Source organism: Centroberyx gerrardi, chromosome 16, assembly GCF_048128805.1.
Source record: "Centroberyx gerrardi isolate f3 chromosome 16, fCenGer3.hap1.cur.20231027, whole genome shotgun sequence".
NCBI lineage: Eukaryota > Metazoa > Chordata > Actinopteri > Beryciformes > Berycidae > Centroberyx > Centroberyx gerrardi.
The window spans coordinates 3,344,162-3,367,228 of record NC_136012.1 but is presented as its reverse complement, the minus strand read 5'-3'; the positions used below and the strand labels follow the sequence as shown (position 1 = coordinate 3,367,228).

General features: G+C 43.5%; 2 protein-coding genes across 2 annotated transcripts; one reads left to right on the top strand and one right to left on the bottom strand.

Annotated features, from left to right (window-relative positions):
- Positions 1-284: 284 nt before the first annotated feature.
- Positions 285-7,583, top strand: ugl (ureidoglycolate lyase). Its single transcript, XM_071913600.2, has 14 exons — positions 285-404; positions 1,199-1,417; positions 1,643-1,733; positions 1,915-1,991; positions 2,381-2,491; positions 2,613-2,672; positions 2,875-3,031; positions 3,447-3,645; positions 3,960-4,038; positions 4,126-4,218; positions 4,580-4,652; positions 4,733-4,800; positions 5,041-5,165; positions 7,199-7,583. Exons 1-14 carry the CDS (start codon positions 288-290, stop codon positions 7,368-7,370), a joined length of 1,641 nt encoding a protein of 546 aa, XP_071769701.2. The 5' UTR covers positions 285-287; the 3' UTR covers positions 7,371-7,583.
- A 1,029-nt stretch (positions 7,584-8,612) lies between these two features.
- Positions 8,613-22,208, bottom strand: naa15a (N-alpha-acetyltransferase 15, NatA auxiliary subunit a). The gene is made up of 20 exons (XM_071913597.2): positions 22,021-22,208; positions 19,933-20,017; positions 18,667-18,771; positions 18,097-18,254; positions 17,839-17,973; positions 16,576-16,729; positions 16,292-16,411; positions 16,014-16,109; positions 15,772-15,878; positions 15,585-15,657; positions 15,256-15,425; positions 14,181-14,333; positions 13,557-13,685; positions 13,258-13,471; positions 12,632-12,825; positions 12,432-12,540; positions 11,381-11,479; positions 11,010-11,153; positions 9,841-9,938; positions 8,613-8,944 (listed from the first exon to the last, which is right to left on the bottom strand). Exons 1-20 carry the CDS (start codon positions 22,072-22,074, stop codon positions 8,735-8,737), a joined length of 2,607 nt encoding a protein of 868 aa, XP_071769698.1. The 5' UTR covers positions 22,075-22,208; the 3' UTR covers positions 8,613-8,734.
- Between the last annotated feature and the right edge of the window lie 859 nt (positions 22,209-23,067).

Genomic DNA, 23,067 nt, shown 5'->3' with positions numbered 1-23,067 from the left:
GCTAACCCACCTAGAAGAATTTCAATTTCAGTTTTAGTGTCTCATGATGGTCTAAATGCTGTTTCAGAGACGTTTCCACCCAGACAAGAATACAATTCTGGGGGAAACACTGAATACTTGTTTTGTTTTTTAGAATTTTTTGGACATGCAAGTAGTCAAAATTAAACATAGTGAATATCAGCGCAAAATTTAAACAGCTTCAATCCAAGAATATCAATGTTTCTGTTGGTCTTCAAAAACCTACATCGGTAAAACCCTAATATGTTGATCCACAGGGCCCAGTAGGCATGGAGCTGTCTCCCTCTCCCCCAGGCCTGGAAGCAGAGTATGGGACGCTCTTCACAGCGAACTCCCTGCGCTTCCTCCACAAGCTGATCTCCAAGTTCGACGAGGAGGTAGATCAGGTAGGACAACCGAAAAGCCCCTGTGTGGTTTTCTACTTAACGGATGCCTCCTGTTTTGTCCGCCTCCATGGTCTGTTTATGGACTATTGGCACACTGTGACCACAAAGATGCGTTTCTTGAACTCTCAAGAACTCTGTCCAGAACTCTGTCAAGGTCTTACCCCAGGTTGTAGAATCTGCTCCTTATGTGTTCCAACTGTATTCTGTTCAGGTCTTAATGGATGCCTCCTGTTTTGTCCACCTCCATGGTCTGTTCATGGACTATTGGCACACTGTGACCACAAAGGATGTGTTTCTTAAGCTCTCAAGAACTCTGTCAAGGTTGTAAGGGATAAAATGAATATTGTGCTTTTTATATGAATAACACACTCTGTTCTTTGTTCTCAGAGTAGAGTGTCTTTTTTTCTCTACATACCATAATGATGTAATCAGTGCATGTATGCGTGCATATATGGTTATATGTGGTGATCCTATAGGTGGACACATAGTTAAGAAGCCCAAACTGTGGGTTGTCTTTGAGCCAAGTGGGTTTGGCTCTGTGCCGAGATTTACGGTTTTGTTTACTTCAATCTATATAAGTGAATTCTCTCCACTCCATTCTTTGTCACTTCTTTGTTGCTTGTCTGGAACACTGAACTGAACCATGCATGTCTGAATAAAGAATCCACAGAAGACTCTTGAACCTTTGCTTATTCATTTTGACCCACAAAGGGTGAAGTTCATTTTTCACCCACAAGGTATTACCCCAGGTCGTAGAATCTCCTCCTTATGTGGTGCAACTCTATTCTATTCAGGTCCTGCGGTTGAGGGTGTCCAGAAAGACCCAGTTGGACCTATCGGGTGGTCTGCCTGGCTTCTCAGAGGCCACCACCCATGTCAGGAGAGACCCAACCTGGAGGGTGCTCCCCGTCCCTCCGAGGCTCCAGAAGAGGCATGTGGACATTGGGGATCTGGCTCCCTGCGATACCCAGCGCTTCATCCAAGCTCTCCAATCACCAGCGCAAGGCATACAGGTATAAAGCCCATATCATACTTGTGCTTGTACTTGCGACCTTACAAGTGTAAGCTCAGCTGAAATCTTAAAAATATTGCATGTTACAGATCAAGTGTGGAATTCTGTGTGCATGTGAAAGTAGCCAATGTCTCATTAGATTTCAGATTACAGAATGAAGCTTTTCTATTTATTTAGATGTTTCCCTCTTTCACTACAACTCTAATCCTCTGTTTGGTTTTGTCAGGTTGACTTTGATGACGGGAACTGCCCGACATATCACAATCAGATCAAAGGCATTCATAATGTTTACAAAGCGGTGCACAACCAATTTCCCAGTAAGTTGTTTGCTTTAAATTGATGCTCACGCTGTCACAAATACATGTATGCACAAGGGCATTTGCATTTATGCACATATGTGAATATTCCAACTGAATTAGAATGGATCAGACTAAAACTCATAGTACGAATATTATCATGTACATCACCCATCATCCACCTCCCTCCTTGTGTTAGCAGATGCCCCGCCCATATCTCAGGCTCCAGTGCTGATGCTTCGTCCCCGCGCCTGGAACATGGTGGAGCACAGCATGATGGTACTATGGCATCTTCTCAATTTATTTATTCAGTATAGGATTTAGAAGACAAATCTGTCTGATTTGGATGAAACTTGGGAGGGATGATGCATCTTGTTACTGACTGGCCCAAGGGCTGCCTGCATCATTCATAATGAACAACATGTTTATGTGTTAAATTTCCTCTTATTAAAATCCAATTCTCCTCAGTTCACACGCAATGTAAAAGAGGACCTTGGGCAAAACTGTGTGGCGCAGTTTCGTCCCCTACACACACGCACAAATACTTTTGAGGGCAGTCTTTCTCAAAGATGTAGAAAGACAAATCATCTCAGACTGTGTGAATGGCTTATTTTTTTATATATATATTTATTTTTATTTATTTTTTTTAACACGGCTGTGTTTCTCAGGTGGAGGGGAAGGAGGTTCCGGGTCCTCTCTTTGACTTTGGGCTCCTCATGTTCCACTGTGGAAAGAACCTATTTGAAAACAAGAGTGGACCATTTTTCTACCTGTCTAAAGTAACACACATGCAGACACACAAAGAAATGATTTGTAGAATAAGAATGTGATTGATATGAAAGTTACAATCCCACTACTCACCTACTCTACCATGTCTCTTTCCTGTGCATTGCTCTCCAGGTCGAGAGTTTCATGGAAGCCAGACTTTGGAACAAGATATTTGTCTGGACGCAACAGAAGGTTTGCATATGTACCCAGTGTTTGCACATGGTCTCTTTTTCAGTACATGTGGTTCTTCCCCCTGGAGTTTTTGATCATGTGAACATCTAGTAATGCACATAACCTCTGTAAATGTGATCTACACCTGTAAATTGAATAGTTTTTTTTTGTCCTACGCATTGTCTGTACATATTGCAATAGACCATTCTAATCCTAATTCTAGCTGGGACTTCCACTGGGCAGCATCAAGGCTACGGTGCTGATCGAGAACGTTCTGGCAGCATTTGAGATGGAGGAGATTCTTTATGAGCTGCGAGACCATTCAGCAGGACTCAACTGTGGCATCTGGGATTATTCAGCCTCCTTCGTCAATAAATTCGGTGAGCTAAACAGTCTGGCTTTTAAGGTGTTCCTGAAATTAAATCCACCATATGTTTTCCTCCAAAACTTCCTCATGAAATGGTAGGTTTCTCAAGACCTTAAGTGAAGTATGGCCAATAGCTGGCCATACTTCACTTAAGGTCTTGAGATCTTGACATGAAAATAAAGTCAAACCAATTTTTTAAAGATATTGAACAACAGCACAAAGTATCAGCAGTTTCAGTCCGAACGATATCAGTATTGCTTAGGGATGGGACGATATATCGAAATTCAGTATATCGCAATACAAAAATGTGACAATACGTATCGTGGGGCAGAAAAATGAATCGCAATATTAACTACATTTTACATTAACCTACAGTGAAAAAGCAACCTCAGTCTCTTTCAGGTTAAAGTGATGTGTTTGTCTTCCAGGTCACCGAGAGGCCTTCCTGCTGCCCGACCGCAGTAAATACGTCAACATGGAGAAGCGTTTTCTTCGCAGCTACATGGACCTGTTGGTTCAGACATGTCACCGGCGGGGGGCTCTGGCCACAGGAGGCATGGCTGCCCTGCTACTGCCTCAGGACCAGCACAGCGCCTCCTACAGGACAGCGCTGGCTACTGTCACCAGGCAGGACCTCATAGTTTTGCACACATAGAGGCCCATATTCATAAAACCCAACGGTATCAGTATTGCAAAGGGGGTTGGTTGTGACGGTAAAACTGACCCGGTAATTCACGAATAAGAAAACCCTCTTCCATGATGGTCTCAACCCATATTGTCCCTCTAAACCTGCCGCTTGGTTTTATGAATAACCCCTAGAGTCAGTTTACACTGGTGATGCATGTATTTTCTACTGAAGTGATGGATCTTCCTCACACCATGCCTGATTATTGAATTGATATTTCAACCCCTCTTATACTTTTTTTTCTCCCACCTTTTAGACTGAAGTTGCTGGAGATCAAGGCAGGTGTGGACGGTTTCATGGTGTATGACCTGGACTTGATCGAGCCCATGCAGAAAGTTAGTACTGGTCCAGAGCCGTTAAAAATTACCCACTTTTATATAGAGGCAGTTCCCTCTAACTAACTAACCCTTCACCTCTCTCAGCTCTTTCAGCTCCATACTCAAGGTGATAACCAGCTTCACCAGGTTCGAGATGATATCACCGTGACTCCTGAGGACCTGCTCTCCATGCCTTCGGTCAGTCCCTCTGCTGTGCCATAGTACAACTGCAGAATGTACTTTTCAAAGCTGGATGTTTCAAATGCATCTTAAAGGTGTTATGTTTTAACATTAATAAATCATTACTACATTAATTTAGAGATATTAGTACCATTAGTAACAAGACGTGGACCCTAATGCCATCCATAAGTGAACCTCACATTCTGCACTATACTCATGTTTCTAATAATTTCATTTTAAAATCATTTTGTAGCCCAACAAATTGTGCAGAAACTCAAGGGGTGTATGAACTTTTTCACAGCACTGTATATATGATTATATAGTATGTAAAAAAAATGACATGCTCCAATGTAGTATGATTTGTTTCACTTTTACTTAGGGAGGAGTTACCCTTTTTGGCTTGAAGTATAACATTGCAGTCGGTATACTCTTTATTGATGCTTGGCTATCAGGTAAGTGCACACACGTTTTCACTGTTACTATTCTCATGCTGCTGAGTGGTGTCACTTTCACACCATGCTTTCTTTCCTAGGCAAAGGCCATTTTTTCTACAGAGGCCAGGTTGAGGATTCAGCCACAGCAGAGATTTCCAGATCCCAGGTAAATTAAGGGTTATATCATTGTTATGCATGGATTATACATGTAGGTGGAGAAAGCGATAGTGATGGTGATAGCATAGTAAGAGCAAGAGAGGTAAAGTTTTTCCATTTGAGAAAAAGCGAGTTGCACCCCTTCAATTAAGTTAATTGTGACTTTGTGAAGATTTGATCACAGGGTTATGGGTCCATTACTTTATTTTGCTATGTGTGTGTGTGTGTGTGTGTGTGTGTGTGTGTGTAGGTGTGGCAGTGGATCCGTCATCAGACTCAGCTGGAGGACGATGGCAGGGTGGCGACCAGGCGACTGGTGGCTGAGCTCACCCAGGAGGTCATGATGGAGCTCAGCACTCTCTGTCACACCGTTAGGTGAGAAACACTCCTTAAGGAATAGTAAAGGAATACACAGAGTTTTGGGGAGATTGTCCCTTGGATCAACTTGAGCATATATAGATTCCGGTGCTCCATGCTAACACTTTAGCATACACTATGTTGAGTGACAGTAGGCTCCATGCTAACACTTCACTATGTTGAATGACAGTAGGCCACTAGCATTATCTCAAAAGTGAGAAAATGAGAACTTGTAGCAGCTCTAAAGTTAAATAGTAATTTTATATATGTGGCTTAAAGGGTAACTTCGGTATTTTTCAACCTGGACCCTATTTTCCCAACTTTTTGTGTCTAAGTAACTAATGGGGACAACAATTTTTGAAATTGGTCCAGTATTAAGTGAGATTGCGTCAGCCAGCAGCCGTGAAACGAGCTGCAATGTAATCCTACGGGGCAAATGTGAACTGTCAATGTACGTCCACTAAAAGTTCTTGTTTTTGCCACTGACAGGCTCAGATTGTTATTATAAGTGTCTGACAACATTATGGAAAGGATCCTACAGAGAAATGAAACGTGAACTTTTAGTGGACGTACATTGACGGTGCGATTTGCCCCGTCGGATTACATTGCAGCTCGTTTCACGGCTGCTGGCTGACGCAATCTCACTCAATACTGGACCAATTTCAAAAATTGTTGTCCCCTTTAGTCACTTAGACACAAAAAGATGGGAAAATAGGGTCCAGGTTGTAAAATACCAAAGTTACCCTTTAAGTCTTGAAGTTTTGTGTAAACTGGTAAAATTTATACGAAATGTGATACAAAAAGAAACTAAAAGGGACTATGTTCCCTGTGAACAGATCTCTGCTCCTGTGAGACAGTTATATGTTGTGAGGAACTGTTTAAATGTTTACAAAACAGAAATTCCAAAAATGAGTTTTTAGCAATATGTCAATTTTGGCTAATGTGACCTCTGAATATAGAAGGAAAGTTTTCTTTAGCATGATAGTGCAGAGAGTGATAAACTACTAAGAAAAGATAAGTATAATATAATATGAATAACAGAGGACCTAATATTGAACCCTGAGGAACTCCCTTAGTAACTTCAAGGAAATCTGATTGATGACCATCAGCTACTATTGCTTGAGATCTGCCAGTGAGATAACTCTGAAACCAATAATATGCATTTGCATCAAAACCAACTGATATAAGGTGATCTGAAACAAGAGACTGGTCCACTGTATGAAATTCTTTAGACAAATCAATGAACAGACCACTGCAACTCCTTCCTCCAGGGAGCAGAGTGTGCCATTTACCACCTTACAAGCTGCTGCCAAGGTGCTGTGCCTGGTCTGAAACCAGGATGGTGGGGGTTTAGAATACACTGATCAGACAGAAAGAGGCGCATTTGACTGTTAACAAGCTTTTGTAATATTTTCGCTAAGTATGAAAGTTTTGAAATCGGGAGATAGTTATTTGGATCACTGGTATTACCTTCCTTATGCAGTGTTTATACACTTATACTTAGCTTATCCATGAACAAATATGCGTTACTAGATAAGGTATAATAGGTGCAGCCCACAATAAAACAATGAAAATCTTGGCTCCAAAAGGTCAGCTCCAATTGATAAGGCATCAAGAGGAAGAGATTATTTTCCCTCTATTTCCTGAAACAAGGACGCCTCCTGAGAGAGATGAGAGATTTAGTGCCTCAACAGTTTTTCCAAATTTTGCTGGATTGCTACACATCCAGAGAGAGCACAAAGTAAGATGATTGAGCATTGCTAATCATACTGAGGCGTTTATTTCTCAATTGTCTGTGGAAGACTTTGAGGCTTGTGCTTTTGCCCATAAAGCATCCTTTTTCCCTCAACATCTCAGAGACTTCAGATAAGAACCAAGGATTACTTCCACTCATAACCTATTAACAGGAGCATGGTTATTTGGTGTTAAATTTCATCTTTATAGGTCTTCTCAGTGCTGAGAACCGATATAGAGGGGCAATGTGTTGTGGGTCTAACGCTGCATTCATGTCATGTCTCATTCCTGCTTTAGCTCTTGCCTCTGTGTTTCAGGGCTGAACAGAGGTTGTTGACAGCAGCGGACATGTTCCTGGAGGTGGTCCAGAAGAGAGACTTCCCAGAGTTCATCACCACCTACTTGAACCTGGACCACACCTTTCTCCGCTCCCAGACTGATGGGCAGATGGAGAGCCTGGCCAGAGCCAAGCACAAACCCAAACTCTAAAGGAAGACAACTTCATATTTTCAGATTCAGCTATACAATAAACGTGAATTACATATAAACGCACCACATGGCTCTACCTGTATATCTCTATGCACTGACATCCATTAAAATAACTCAACAAGTTTTATTCAACTCCGTTTTTATTCATAACTCCTTGATGTGTGTTAAATAGGAGCAGGTTGCCGGTGTGCTGGATCCTGTAGGACTGACAAACGCTTCCATTCAAAATAAAACCAGTAGAGGGATTGATCACGATCATTGCAATCGGAAGAGCCATCAAATCATAGACTTTGAAAAGTGGGGCTTGTGGGGGGGCTGGGGGTGGAAGCAAAATCCAAGACCTAAAATAAAAGCCCAGTAACAGAAATGCTGCTGTCAACATTTTTTTTTTGGTGGTTTTCATGGAAATCTCACAAGAGTTTCCCACCAGGATAACACTGAAGAGGTGCAGTGAAGTGAAGAAAAGGAACAAAGCTGAAGTCTTGGGACATTTGTCCATCGCACAAAGCAGCACTCTGGCGTCTGCAGGTCATTTTAGTCAGGTCCAGGTCCTGCTTTGTCCCCCATCGTCTTCCTCTTCCTTCCTCCAGTTCACGTTTGGACCGGCGTGCCCTTGCGGCCGAGCAAAGAACTGCGGGAACTCACTGGAAAACCGGCGCTTCTCCCCTTTAAAAAAAAAAAAATGTTCTGCCTCTTGCGTTTTGGCACACACCAGCTCACACTCTGAACCACACCAACTCTCCCAACATCACCACCACTATTACAATGGTACGGTTTGGTTTTGCAAACGTCGTTTTATTAATTCATTTGTCAGTTTGTAATATATAAATTACCTTTTTTTTTTAAAAACGTGAGAAGCAGATGCACCTACAAGAAGGACATGGCGTGAAAACACAGGAGTTATAGAAAACCTAGACTGTGTTTTACGGAAGCCGTCTCAGCCCGCCGTTGTCCACTCTTCCCCACAATCCTCCTTTTTTCCTCCCCATACCATATTTATTTCTGTTCTCTCAGTTACAGAATAGCTGCGGACAGGGTCTTTGTTTTTAATTTTTGTTGTTTTTTTTTTAAAGTAAAATGGGCGTCGTTTTCTTTCCTGTGCCAGCTCCCTTTCTCTCTCACTTTCGTTTTTCCTTTCTCTCCTGTGGTGCTCAGTCCATCCAGATCAGTGCAATGCAGGGGGGGGGGGGGGGCGATTCACAACAGCCATAGCCGAGGGGTTTTGGGGGTGGGGGGGAGATTTAGGGGGTAGAGGGGGGGCAGGAAAATAGGTGTTGTTGGCGGACTAAGGCGTCTGGCGGCGTGTTCGCGCCTCCCTCCTCCTCCTCCCTCCCGTCTCCTCCTCCTCCTCCTCCTGACTCCGCTCACATGTCGTTGGCCATGTCGTCGTGCTCGCCTGCCGACAGGTCGCCGTTGGCACTGATGTTGGTGCTGTTGTCTTGGTAGCCGGGGGGCATGAAGGCCAGGGTGTAGGGGTAGACCTTGTGGCAGGCGGCCCGGTAAGCCTCGGCCGCCTTCTGCTGGCCCTCGCCCAGCTGGCCGTCGCGCAGGGCCTCCAGGACATCAGTGCAGATCTACACAACACACACACTATTAGATTTCTATTGGACATATAATGTACGTTTACATGCTCTGGTTTAAGTGTTGTTCAGGTTAAAGGTGCCATGTGTAGCATTTTTAAACATCAATACATCATCGTCAAATTAACTTGCGTCTCCAAATTAAGACTACATTTCCCATAAACCCCGTTGCTTCCTGCCCCCCCTCCCCCTCCCTGAAAGGATCAACATGTTAGACGTGATTCTTCCATCAGCCTTTCTCTCCTTCTACCACCTGCTGCCAGAAACTCTGAAAGCTTTAGCTTCTCTAGAAGAACAGCGCCCTCTTCCTGTTTTGTGCTGAGAAGCAATACAGCAGATTTCCCACCAAAAACATTTTGATGTAGCTTCAGTTAAAACTATTTCTCTTGAGGGTCACTTTGCTGTAGTTCCACTCCTTCAATGTAAAGTAACTGGTAGCTTTCCTGGTGAAATGTTCTCATCTTGAAATGCTCATCATCAAACTTGACTGATTTTACTAGACTTTCAGCGGTGTGTGTGTGTATACTGTATATCTAATTTAAAGATATTTTGGCTGCATTTTACTTGACATTACATTACTTGACTTTCAACTTTTCAACTCATTTCATATATTTAATATTTTTGGTCTATTTTCACAGCGTACACATTCTGCAGAATTTTCGTCTTTGTCTCCGTAGGTTTTACTGCTGTTATTTTGCACCACCCCCATAATGCTGCAATCCATACCTATTTTTTCGTACATTTCTACTTGACACATTCTAGTGTTGAACCTGTTGAACTTGCATGGGGTTTGATCCTTGGCCAGCGGGGGGACCGAGTGGTTTGTGGTCTTAACCGTTAGACAGGAGATGAGTAACCTCTGGGTAAATTATTGGCGAGTTATTGCGTACCTGGATGCTGCTTCCAGTGAGCGACTCGTCCAGAGCGGTAGCTAGCTCACAGGCCATCTTGTCAGAAGAAGGCTCCAGGTAGACCATCATCTTAGCAGCTGGGAATATAGGAGAGAAACACTGCAACTGATTACAAGCTTCATCGCATGATCCTAAAGGCCCTGACACACCAAACCGACTTCAAAGAACCAGCGGCGACGAAGGCCGACTGTTGCGTCGCCTCACGTCGCCTGCGTCTGGTCCAAAAAGTTGCACTTGAACACACCGCAAAGACTACACCCGACGGCCAACTAGCACGTACAGAACGTACGTGCTAGTTGGCCGTCGGGTGTAGTCTGCCTGCGTGAGGGGAAATAACTCTCCATACCATATGTCTGATAAGAAGTTGCAAATGGCACTGGCGTTGTCAGCCCTTGGTCTTTTGGTTGTGGAAGAAGAAAGGAAGAGGCGGAGGCGAAAAATAAGGAGAAACCGCACTAAATGGGTGAAATCATGAATAACGTTACTCCAGCGACAGGCTCAAGGGGCTGTCCCGAACCTGTGTCGAGAGCTGGAGATAAATGAAACCTCCGATTTGAAAAATTTCGCTCGGCTCTTTCCTGTTCAGTTCCACATGTTGAAGGAATTTATCAGTCCAATCATCCAGAGGCAAAACACGAACTACCAATCAGAGTGATCTCTCTCACCGACGGGCTCAATCGGCCAAAAAGACGCCGACAGGGTCCGACTAGTGCCTACGGTGCGGGACACACCGCAAAAACACTGGACACAGACGCTTACCGACGGCCCGACATTGCCCGACGGCCGACCGTCGGCCTGGTGTGTCAGGGCCTTTAGTACAACGGTAGTCGTCCCACACAACGTATATGATGGCAGTAGTAGAGATGCACCAGTGGCGTCTGTTGTATTGGGGAGGTGGGAGGAAAAGGCGTCTGGTTTTATCTGTTAACCTATTCTGAATAAACTGTTTTTATCTGTCATTTGATCAAATGAATGAACAAGCACGGTAGATGCACTTGTTTCTGCAATTGTTTTATTATAGGCCAACACTAGGTGGCATGAATGACTGTAAACAGAGTAATACTTGGATCGGGACCCATATCGTGGATCTACTTAACAAAGTACTCTGTACTCGTTGGTTGTGTATTGTGTGTTTGTGGTCTTCGTACCGGCCAGTCGGTGTGGGATGGAGCTGGAGTGTTGGCTCAGGTAGTTCTTATTGAAGCTCTGAGGGTTGCTCTCCCCAAACAGCCTGGAGATCTCCTGCTTCAACACCGTCCTCACCGCGTCCGGCAGGTCCACGCTCTCGCTCACTGCACACACACACAAAATAAACAGACTTATTTCAAACCTTTTCAAAACATCCTGACACAAGCACAAGAAAAGCACCTAGAAACTTGTTAACATTCTTTTACACAAGTTAATGGTTTTGAAAATGTTGGAACGTAATTGTTTTGAACTAAACTTGGGGGAGTCTGAGCTGGGTGGTGACTTCATCATGAGGGACAGACATATTAAATGGGATGCAGGTTACACTCACCTCCTTTGAAGAAGCGCACTAGACACTGGTGGAGCCACGGGTCTGAAGGGTCGATGGCTACAGCTCGCTTTACCGACTGCAGCATCAGCAGGTACTTCTCTGGAGCAAGGAGAGCACAACAAATATCAAGTTAGCCTAAGTGGTAATTGTAGTATGTCACACTACAGCTTCAGGTTCAACTGATATAGGCTTTTTGGTTGATACCGACATTTTTGGATTGAGGCTGCCGATAACTGACATTTTGTACTGGCATTCAATATCTTTAACCATTTTCACAGCAAAGATTTGCAAAAAATAACAAGTATTCAGAGTTTCCCACAGATTTTCATTCTTGTCAGGGTGGAAAAGCTTCTGAAACAGCACTTGGACCATAACAGAACACTAAAACTCTCCATTGAAACCTACTGGCCAATATCTCAGCATGAAACTTTAAGCATCGACCCACACTGAACAATGAACAATTTAAACTTGAACCATTAGTTTCTCTACAAGTGTGAAAAGCGTAGAAAGTTACGTTGCTTTGATTTCTGACTATTACCATGGGTTTTGTTAAGTTGATTGATTTCAGTATTGGAAAAACTATTTCAGCCTGGCATCGGCCCAATATCAAATAACAGTACTGCTATATAATACACAAACTGGTATGTGAGAAAATAACCATATGAGCCAGAGGCCTGCTGTGCTAAGAGAAGATCCAAAGCACTACTCATTTACTTGAAACCATAACCAAACTGGTGACAAGATGCAGAAAGATTCATGTAAATATTGTCACATGGTCTCTTATAAGGTTCCAACTGTGACCCTCAAATTCGATGACTTTTCCATGACTTTCCTAATAACTAAGTCGGAGCGCTTCCATGACCTAAAAATCTTCTTCAAACAAGTTGGAAACCACATTCTTGTATATTCCGAAGTCACCCATTTGTCAAATTCCCTGATATTCCCAGACTTCCCCAGAGAATTCATCAAACTCCCTGACTTTCCCTGTGTGGAATACACCTCCCTAAACCATGACTTTTAGGAGAAAGCAGACTGGTGGAATCTGCCTGACCTTTCCTGAAGTAGATCTCGAAGGCCAGGAGGTGAGTCTCGATTTTGCTCCTCACCAGGTTCTTCAGAGGGGTCAGGAACTTCACCGCCTCCTCCAGAGGATTATCCACCTGACGGGAAATCGAACACCATCGACTGAATAATCTGCTATTCTTCAACCAATCAAATATCGGCAATTAGAGCTCATGCGGTGTTTCCCACCTTGGCCAGTTTGTCCGGTATGAGCTCCTCCTTCGGCCCGCCTATCTCCTCGTCGTCGTCCTCCTTCTTCTTCTTCTGGTTCTTCAGCTGCTTCTCCTTCTCGGCGTTCTTCTTCTCCTCTTCTAGCTGGGCCTTCTTCTGGGCTCTTCGCTGTTTGTTGCGCAGCTTCTTCAGCTCCTTGTCTGTCAGGTTCTCTGTAGAGAGCAAACAATCAATTCTCTGGGAATGTCAAAGCAGTATTATCAAAATGAAAGCACACAAGGGTGCAAGTAATGAATTACATTTACTGTCATTACTGTACTTGAGGAGGTTTTTGACGTATTTGTAGTTTTTTGAGTATATTTTTTGCAGTCAGCAGTTTTAATTTTACTTAAGTATGTTCTGACGTGTTCTACTTTGCTGTATTTTAAATTACATCCATTACACAGACAAATTTTGTAGGTTCTGCATCAGGAACAGGCCAGTTGTAAAATGCATGAAATCTTTCTATGATGATATCTTAGTTAACATAAGCAAACATGAGTAAAAAACAGTCATGAGTAAGATATTTTGGACCAAAGTTTGTACCAGACGTTGAAATATCCATTGGCAGCGTCACAGACACACACACACTCTCACTAACTAACCAGTGTCTGCTTGGCTCTCCTTGCTGTCGTCGGCCAGAGGCTTGTCATGCAGGGCCAGGTAGATCTGGATGGCGGATCGAGCGGCTTTGTAGTAGAACGGATGCTGCCGCAGGACGTCCTCCAGCTTCAGCAGGTCCACGTAGGAGCGCAGCGTCATCTTCCTCATGCAGTAGGTGTGGAAGTCGAACTGGTCGTCGGTGATCTCCACAAAATGCTGATGGGAGGAGGGGAGGAAATGAAAAAATGGACTTGTGCACATGACTAATTTCTATCTAACAGCGAATGTTTGAAGAACTCACCCTCTCGATCTCGTGGCACTTCTTCAGGGCCTCGCCAAACTTATTCATGGCCTTGTAGGCCAAGGCACACTCTGTCTGGAACCACATGCACTGCATCTCGTTTAGGTTCTCTACCGCCGACGTGCCCTCCTGAAACCCAACACACACACACACGTTTTACTTTTGTTTTCACAATAGAAGGGTCTGTCAGGTTGAATGACATACAACAAGAGCAAAGGTCTGCTGCACTGGCACAGCATTAAAATCAAGGGTGGAGATCAGAGGTGGGGACTTGAGTCACATGACTTGGACTTGAGTCACAATTTTAATTACTTGAGACTTGACTTGGGTTCTGGTGACTTGGGACTTGACTTTGACTTGTACTTTGACGACTTGAAAAGGTTTCTAAAATCTTGACTTGAGATCTTGTGTTTGTGTAAATGACTTAGATTGAAAGTGATGAGATTTGTTCCAGCAGACGACTGAATTTAAATTCTGTTTTCTGAATTTGTATGGAATGACAAGTTTTTATCCTAATAAAACCTTGGTGGAGACAGATCTGTCTGATGCATGATTACAAGGCAAATTCAGTAGAATATCCCGCATTGAAAACAAAAATTCACATACACACACACTCTCTCTCACCCGTGTGAACTTGGAGCACATCTCCTCTGCTTCTTTGACGAGGCCGGCCTTCAGCATGTACTTGGCACACTTGGAGTTGATGAAGCGGTCGGCGGTGTCCAGGGCCTGGGCCTCGTCCATCCACCGGGCCGCTTCCTTGATGTTGCCTGCATGCTGCACAGCCCAGGAAGAGAGGAGGAGGGAGGGAAAGAGAATGTGTTTTGTCGGTTTTTGTCTCACCTTTCAAGGGCTGATACATTTTTCATGAAAATATGTCACCCTACCTGTCATATACTGCGTATTAATTTAAAACTTGCTCGCTCATTTATACAATAGATCAAGTTTGTCAGTCATCTTTAAGTGCAACAAAATTCAAAATTACAAAAGAGCATTTTTAAGCTTGTTTTTTTAGGTTTAAGAAAAGTGTTGTGCTCCCTCCTCCATCTTGCCTAGGAGAACATAGCCTGAATGTGTGTGTAGCCTTCACATAACAGGCCTTCAAGTATTCAGTTAAATCTACCTGACGGCCACTGATTACTTAAAAAATGATAACTCCCAACATTTTCAAAACAAAACCCTCAAAAATGCGTAAATGTGTGTAGTCTGTCAGTGTGTGTGTGCACATGTGTTTGTGCTTTCAGATCCTGTCTTTGATGCAAAACGATTCTATTACAGATGGGACAATAAATTGAAATTCAATATATCGCGATATATGACAATACAAATACGTATCGTGGGGCAGAAAAATGAATCGCGATATTAGCTCCATTTTATTCTGCTGTAGTAATCACAAATGAGACGGCTTGACCATCACAATTTCACAAGTTCTCCATCCAAATTATATTATTGTCACTTTGACATTTTTAAATTGTTGTTTACATTCTAACAAGCCAATGCCATCGCTGGAAAGATTTGTGGCTCAAAAATAAATATAATTCTGCACAGTCAGACTTTGCTGTCATTTAACTTTCATTTAATATCGTATCGTGGTTGTACTGAATCGTGAACCCCATATCGCGTATCATATCATGAGATAAGCATATCGTCCCATCCCTAGATTCTATGAATGTGTGTGAGTATACACTACACTACGAACCTTGTAGATCTTGGCCTTGATGAGGAAGAGCTCGATGAGCGTGGGCGTGCTGTCGATGGCGTCGTTTATGTATTCCAGGGCGCGGCTCTGCTGGCCTACGTGGTCAAAGTGCTGCGCCAGGAAGTACTGAACCCATAACAAGGTAGTGGGCGGCTCCTCCTTCCCATCATCTACAGATTTAACATAATACACGTTATATACACCAAACCCAGAAGAGAGCGCATAGCTGAGCCCCAGGAACTTGTGGCTTTATCCATGGTTCAGATGGTTTGGAGTGAAAATTAGGAGTCAAATTATAAACGTTCATTTTAAGTATAAGCAGCACTCACCGTTTTGACTAAACATTCGACAGCTTTTTAAAGAGGTTTCATAGCCAACTACTAATTCTTCAATGATTGAAACCTGTGTGGGGAGAAAACAGGTTAAAAAAGTGTTTTATTTCAGTCCAGGAGTGACAAGAACTATAATTTCCACATGTACACGCCCATCCATCCACCTACGTACCACCATCCTTACCTTTTCTTTGTTGGTGTAGAGGGATTTGAGGGTGGTGAAGACGGGCGGACAGCCTTTACTGAAGTTCATCCTCAGGTAGCTGTCCAGACATTCGCGGAACTTCTCCCCTGGCCAGCACAACACACATTAAAGGTGCATTAAGTCAGATTTTTAAATACATTGTCTTTCCATAAGCTCACTGCTGCCGCAGTGAAAGTTTCCTCAGGTGGAGATTCCTTAGCTGAAGGCTGTAGTGTGTTTACCTATGAGGAAGTTGAGAGGCAGCCTGCGGGGAACCAGGCCTTTAGGAAACTTCACCCAGGCCTCCTCATAAATCTTCTGACGCTCCGCTATGCTACCTGGAGAAAGACACACACACACACACACACAACACACAAATTAGAAAACAAGGTGATTTTGTTGAAAGACTGAATCCTGGCTGTGATCTGGATGCACGCGCATCCAAGATATGCGAGTGATATATCCAATGTGATCTATGATGTATGTGGGCTCCATATATGGCTCTAACCCTTGCGTTTACCTGGCTTGAGGGCGTTCTCCAGGCCCTGGTAGTAGGCCCAGTTCTCGGGGTTCCTCTCCTGGAGTCTCCTGTAGACCTCTAAAGCCTCCTCGGGCCTCTCCAGCTTCAGCAGCAGCTCTCCTACAGATAGACAGACAGACGTTAGCGGCTCCAGTCCCTTCCTATGGCTTAGGCAGAGAGCTGGTCTGCGTTCAACTCTCATCAACTTTTATGTGATTATGTTTTTTAGGTAAAAATACAACATACTAAACAGTGTTGGTATCTGAATGGCAGCAGCGACCCACCTCGCGTCTCCTCCACAGCCAGTTTATCACAGATCTGTTTCTCATAGTTGTTGAGGTGATCTAGCGCCTCCTTGTGCAGGCCGGCTTCCCTCAGAACCTGGTTCTGATACAGCAGCAGTTCACTGTACTCATAGTCCACCTTGTCTGGAGACGTCTGGACACACACACACACACACACAGAAGGGAGGGATGAAGAAAAATTGATAAGTGGAGCTACCTGGAGTAGGGTTAGAAAAAAACCGCCTTGAAAATTCATAAAATGCCTGTGAAATTAAAAAGGAGAGGGTAAAAAATGCCCACAATAAGGAGTACACTTTTTTTGCATTTCACCCTGTTGCCAAGTATTCACACATGAATGCGAACACTGTCCTCTGTGGGCCACTGTACAGTAGGTGATTCATGGGAGCTTATGACCGGGCAGTTCTTTCCAGCGTGTTCCGGGTGAGGAAAATGGAGCTGTTTTTGATCAGAAAACAACTGAGTATGCAGTAGAAAATGTGGCACTACGCATCCAGCAGTAGAATAAAACACCGCCTAACACAAACCACTGTGTCAACAAAACATAAAACAACCCATACGGTAAACAACTCAACAGTAGAGGGTGGAAGATGGACTGATTGGGGACAGAGAGGAGTAAACAGCACCATCCTCTTCTGTAAGGCCTGCTGCCACTTTCCAGCAGTGGGAAAGAAGCTCAAATAAACTTTAGTGCAACAAACAGTTTGTCTGCCAATATGCAATGCAAATGTATTATTTCATAGTTCAATCAGTCAGTCAGTTGTGATGTGACTAGCAAAGTGTTTTGTTGTTAAAGCTGCACTAGGCATTTTCACACATTGGCTGCCCCAAACGGCAGCAAGAGGTAACTGTTTGGATTTTGAGGACCCATAAATCCTGTGCGGTGCCGTCAGTAAACTAAATGTCTTCTTCTTAGTGTGTGCTGGGCTGGAGTTGGTGAAGAGGTTCAGCCATCGCTGGTGAGTCCAGAGTCTTAAGTTTGTAGAGAAGATTTCCAACCAGTGGACATACTGATACCAGTATTTAATTTGGGCACATGGGAAGAATCTATGGTGGCAGATGGGACGCTCTTCTTCGTTTCAGCTCCACAGTGATTTAGGCTGATAAGACGGCTGGATTTTCCCAGTATTTCTATGGGTTCTACATATTCTTTACGCATCGTTATTGATAAAAATCTTGCCTAGTGCAGCTTTAAGGCTCTATTTAAATGAAGTTGACTTCAGTGTGGTCTCAGCTTTGTCCTACCTGTTGCGTTTTGCGGAACTCCTCAACGATCTTGGCGGCCATCTCGAAGTCCTCCAGCAGGTGGTAGGCCACGGCGTAGCCGATCCACGAGGCCCGCTGGGCCGGACGGAGCTGCAGCAGCTGGTACCGAGTCTCCTGGAGAGAGGGAGAGAAGGATTACAGCACACACACAACAGTAAGTAATATTGCATACAAAGTCAGCGATCATCTCTTCACTCTCAACTCCCTCCCTCTGCCTCTCAATCCCTCTGTCCTCACCCTGTACCCCTCCAGGTCCCTCATCTGGATCTGCAGCAGGGAGAGGTCTCGGAGGATCTGCAGGTTGTCCTTGTCCCACTTGAGCGCGTTGCGGTAACACTTGATGGCCTCGTCGTACTTCTTGTCCGAGCGCTGCAGCAGGCCGTACACGTGCCAGCCTGGGAGGATGAGGGGGTTAAGGAGGCAAACACGCCCCTCAAGGGAAAACATACCAAGCTCCGGAAAGCACAAGAACCTGAAGCCTGTCAAAGAGTTAGAGCGAGGCAGAACTACCTCTGATCCAGACAACAGCCCACGTAATGCTATCAGTTTAATATTCTAATTCAAAACAAAAACGATAACAGTAGAGAGAGAGAGAGGAAATATTGGGGGAACCGTACCACCTAACTGATAGGTTGCAACAATTCATACTCGCGCAATGCATTATGGGAGCATCGAAAGGTGTTAGCCGGGACTCTTGGCACTCCAAGGCACATGATGGAAACCCGCTGAATTTGAAAATCAAACTGATGAGCGTTAAGACGGAAGCTAGGAGCTTGGAGGGAGTGACGGCCAGAGGTGGAAGGATACAGACGTGGCTCTTGAGGTCGTTGCGTAGGCCTCGTCTCACCAGCTCATAGGCCTCCTCCTTCTTCCCCAGACAGTTCAGGGTTAGACCCTTCATCGCCAGGGTCTCTGGAGGAAAACAACAAAAAAGGGACATTCAGAGAGAAGAAGAGAGGTCAAAATTGAAAAGAGCTGTTAAGCATGGTCATTTACTTCTTTTCACAGACTGAACAATCGCAGAATGTACAGACCAGATCCGGAAGCCTGTAACTGATGTTTATTTAAAATAACACACTAGCTGGATTTCCATTCAACTATTTTTATGTAAATCATTATGTATTGAATTCAAAAAGCTGAATGGAAAATTCTGCTAAACTGCAAAAATGTTTTTATGCTGGCTTGAAGCAGAAAACCTGATAAAGCAATTATGTGATAGTGATGGAATCACATTTGTCAAATAAACAATAATGTTCGGTCGCATTGAAAAACAGTTGGCTTTCAACTTTTTGAAATGTTATCTGTAAAATATCTGTCCACCTTGACCTCCCTTCCATCATTAGTCAATATTTCCAAGTTCATTTCTGTGCTTTCATCTAGATGAAAGCATCAAATATCCAACATTAGCTGACACTAAAGAACGATAACAACCTGCCAAATATTAAAGAAGTCTTTAAAGACTCTTTCCATTTTTTTACTTTTTCCAGTATGTTCCAGATTCCACCATGATTTTTCAATGGGATTTATTCATTCAATATGGATTAGCACTCCAACATGCCCTATACACACGATTAATGGTATAAGCTAACTGCCATCAGTGCAGAGGATTTTACAATAATTTATTAAAGGGGATAAACGGGTATGAGGAGTATAGTCAGAATGTCAGAATGAAGACATGGTTAGAATTCGGGATAAATTCAGCAGGAAAAGTATTTGGCAGACAGAAAGTAAGACATAACATTGTACACCTATTGTTTTTGCCGACTGGCTACTTCACAGCTTCCATTCACATCTATTCGAGTCTGTCCATCCAGCCGTCATGGAGGAAAGGTCCTCCTGTTCTTTAACCAAACCCCTATTTCCAGAGATACAACCATGCCATTATCCAGTTCACACATCTTGCACAACTTGGGAATTCACCCAGCAGAGAGAGCAGGGACACGATGACAGTTAACTGTTGTTCTTCACAGTTAAGCATCACTGTAGCCTGACAACCAATTCTATTACCGACTAGCTGAGTGACCAGAAGACCGACAACAACAGTCCTAGTTTGTGGCTCCAAGCTGCTCTTACCTCCATGCTCAGCAAACTTTGGGTTGGCGAGGATCTGTTTGCAGAACTTCAGTCCATTTCTGTATTGCTTGTGTTCGTAACATCTCTGCAACAAAAAAGGTGAAAAACAACACAGAGGCAGGTTTACATCAGGCATCTTGAGGGCAAACAGCCTGCCATTCACTGCTGCACTAATCCTCAGATCATGGTGGGGTCAAAGTACACGTAAAAGAACATTATTGTTAATGGGCTGAATGCAAACACTTCATTCTAGTGACTGATCTCAAACAACAGCATAACAGGTCTCTCCTACCACCAATCAGCAAAGCACACCAAACATCACCTTGACGGGCCAGTCAGTGTGAGAAAAGAATACAGAGATAAATGGAAGAGAAAACACTGCTGGAGGGAGAAGAAAGCCTCGGCGACAGAGATTTGTTGACAAGATGTAATCAGACAAGCTGCCAGATGGATCTGCCTGGCTCGGTACAGTCACAGTCGGCAGAGCTCAGGACCCCCTGAGGAAATCCTGCCAACTCCCAGTACAATGCTAATACACTCCCAATCCCTCACTGGCACAAGGAAAGGGCAGATACTCACAGCAACCAGGGGTCCCATTCAAAAACACAGCGAAAAGGAATTTCGAGAAAGAGATAGGTAGCCAATTTTGAGGAGAAAGCACCATCAAATCACACTTCAGATGCTGCATGCATGCCAACAAATGGATAGAACAAGTTGACTACAAGATATACTATGTGAACCTGTTTCATGTAATGTAACAGCCCGTGCTAATGTTGCCAATGAAGTTTGAAATTATGTATGTATGCATTTTAGTAGTCATTCTAGAAGTCTTTTCAATTCTGGGCACAAAAAGCTTGCTGCTGGAATCTGACAGTTTGTACCCAAGTGGGCGTGGCTAGCACGGACTCCAGGCCCCGGCCGGGGAACCTCACTGATCTCTCCACTCAAACTCTGCACAACTACACAACAACTAATATCAATGTTGAAATGGTCCAGTTAAACATTACAGCTTCTCAGACACTCGACACACAACGACTTGCTCAATACTTAGCCTGGCTACATCGCTTGCCAAGTGTTTCGCTGTAATTAGCTGCCGCCATGCTACCGGCTCAACTTGACGGCTACCTAGCTGTTTAGCTAGCTCTGGAGAGAATAGCGTGCTATACCTCATTCAAAAACCCGGTAGTTTAAAATTGCCTTGCTTATCAGCAAAGTCATCTTCCCCGTAGAAGATTACTTGAGACCTTTTCTGAATTATTAGGAGCAACTGGTATATTCGGCATACAAGTGATCCACCAAGCAACACTCTATTTAAATGAAATATCCACTTCTAGAATTGGTATACACGACCGCTACCGCCCATCGAGGTGCATTTTGGTGGAAGAAGAGTGTCGGCAAAACACGCAGACCAATTCTAAAAGTTGAAGTTTTATGCACATTAAGAGTTACTTGGTGTGTTGGGTGTATGCCGAAATTTAAAGTGTCTCCTACTGATTTCGTAAAGGTCTTATGTCATGTGATCCCATTCATGTTCTTTTGCCGATAAGCAAGGTTAGGCTAAACTGACAAGTTTCTTAAATTGGACTTGGCTTGACGGTTTCTCCATACAACACAACGGCAGGTACCAGGGCTAGCAGCTACCTGGCAGTTTTGCAGATTAAATAAAGAGTATGACGATAACGTTTACTAGCTAACATGCTAGAGAAAATGTAGCTAAACTTTATTTCAGTGCAGCCGTTTGAGTTTACAAGCTGCCAACGTTAGCTAACGCAACTAACCACAAAAGTTGTGTATGCTTGTCATGTGTCAAACAGCTTTTTCATTGATATACTTTGGATGTGTTGCAAGGCCAAAGCACAGGACACCACATGTTTACTTGCTGACCTATTTTGCTCGTTAGCTTAAATACCACACTGCAACTGCTCTAGCTAGTAAGAGAGACATAATAACTACATTGCGTTTGATATGCTGATTCTTTTTTATTCGCTAACAACTAGTTAGCTACCTGATGTGACTGCTAGAACTGACGGCTACTTGGCAAACTAGCATTAGCTAGCAAGCTAACGTTATCTCAGGCATTTAGCCTACCAATATTCTCTTGAAGAGAGCATTCTCCTTCGGCGGTAGAGTAATTGTGGGCATTATGTGAGCTTGCTATGCCTCTGTAGCTTCACACATGAATAATATCCTCTTGGAGTCAGAGATCCTGGACTGTTTCTGTCTCTTCAGGCTCCTCTCTCTCTCACGTGTTGAAGCCGAGGCCCCCTTCCGAGCAAAATGGCCGACCAGCTTCTCCTCCGGGTCAGGCTGCTCTCTGAGTCTGCGTGTCCATCCAAACAAGTAGGGGAATGCTATATCATTAATAGAATGGCATTTGGTTTGGTTTGAAACAATGTTTGACCAAATATTTCATCAAAATAAAATTTAAGGTTGGCATGTTACAAAATATCACAACCAGTCAATTGGATGGATAGTGCAGTAAGGCTACGTTCCGTTCTCGTATGGAGAGAGCTTTACGCCGAACTCTATTCAAAAGTCTATACATTTACAGCTTCCTTGTTTATCGGCAAAAGTTCACACAACGTATAACACAACTTTAGACCTTTTACGAATCATTAGAATGGTTTGTAATTTTCGGCATATAGATCATTCACCAAGCAGTACTTTATTTCACAAAAATGTCAATTTTTACAATTTGTTGACACTGCTCGCTATCGCCATCCATTGTATTTTGATGGAAGAAGATTGTGGGATGCCAGTTGAACTCATTCTAAAAGTTGTAATTGTATTGAAGTAAGAGCTGTTTGACGTATTGGATGTATGCCGAATTGAAGAGTGGCTACTCGCGATTGCGGAATCGTATTAAGTCATTAAGTACATTGCGTGTATATTTATATAGAAAGGCAACTTTAAATTGACTGATTTTTTTAAAGGGACTTTGGCATGAGTTTCTCCCCATTGAAGAGAACGGAACGTAACAGGTCCGGGATGGACATAATAACAGTAAAAACCCTTCAATGAGTTGAGTTTAAATTGACAGTGAGATAGCATAATTGATTTGATCTCACATCTGTCCTATTTCTGTAAACGTTGGGTCACAGTTATTCAAACTCACAGCATCGATTTATCTATTAT

Bases quoted from the DNA above. Each gene is read 5' to 3' on its own strand.
- ugl (XM_071913600.2), top strand. From the start codon at position 288: ATGGAGCTGTCTCCCTCTCCCCCAGGCCTGGAAGCAGAGTATGGGACG. The intron at 2,492-2,612 runs GTAACACACATG...ATTGCTCTCCAG, and splicing joins CATTTTTCTACCTGTCTAAA to GTCGAGAGTTTCATGGAAGC. The intron at 3,646-3,959 runs GCAGGACCTCAT...CCCACCTTTTAG, and splicing joins GCGCTGGCTACTGTCACCAG to ACTGAAGTTGCTGGAGATCA.
- naa15a (XM_071913597.2), bottom strand. From the start codon at position 22,074: ATGCCCACAATTACTCTACCGCCGAAGGAGAATGCTCTCTTCAAGAGA. The intron at 15,426-15,584 runs GTGAGTGCTGCT...TTAAATCTGTAG, and splicing joins TCGAATGTTTAGTCAAAACG to ATGATGGGAAGGAGGAGCCG. The intron at 14,334-15,255 runs GTTCGTAGTGTA...TGGGCTGTGCAG, and splicing joins TCAAGGCCAAGATCTACAAG to CATGCAGGCAACATCAAGGA.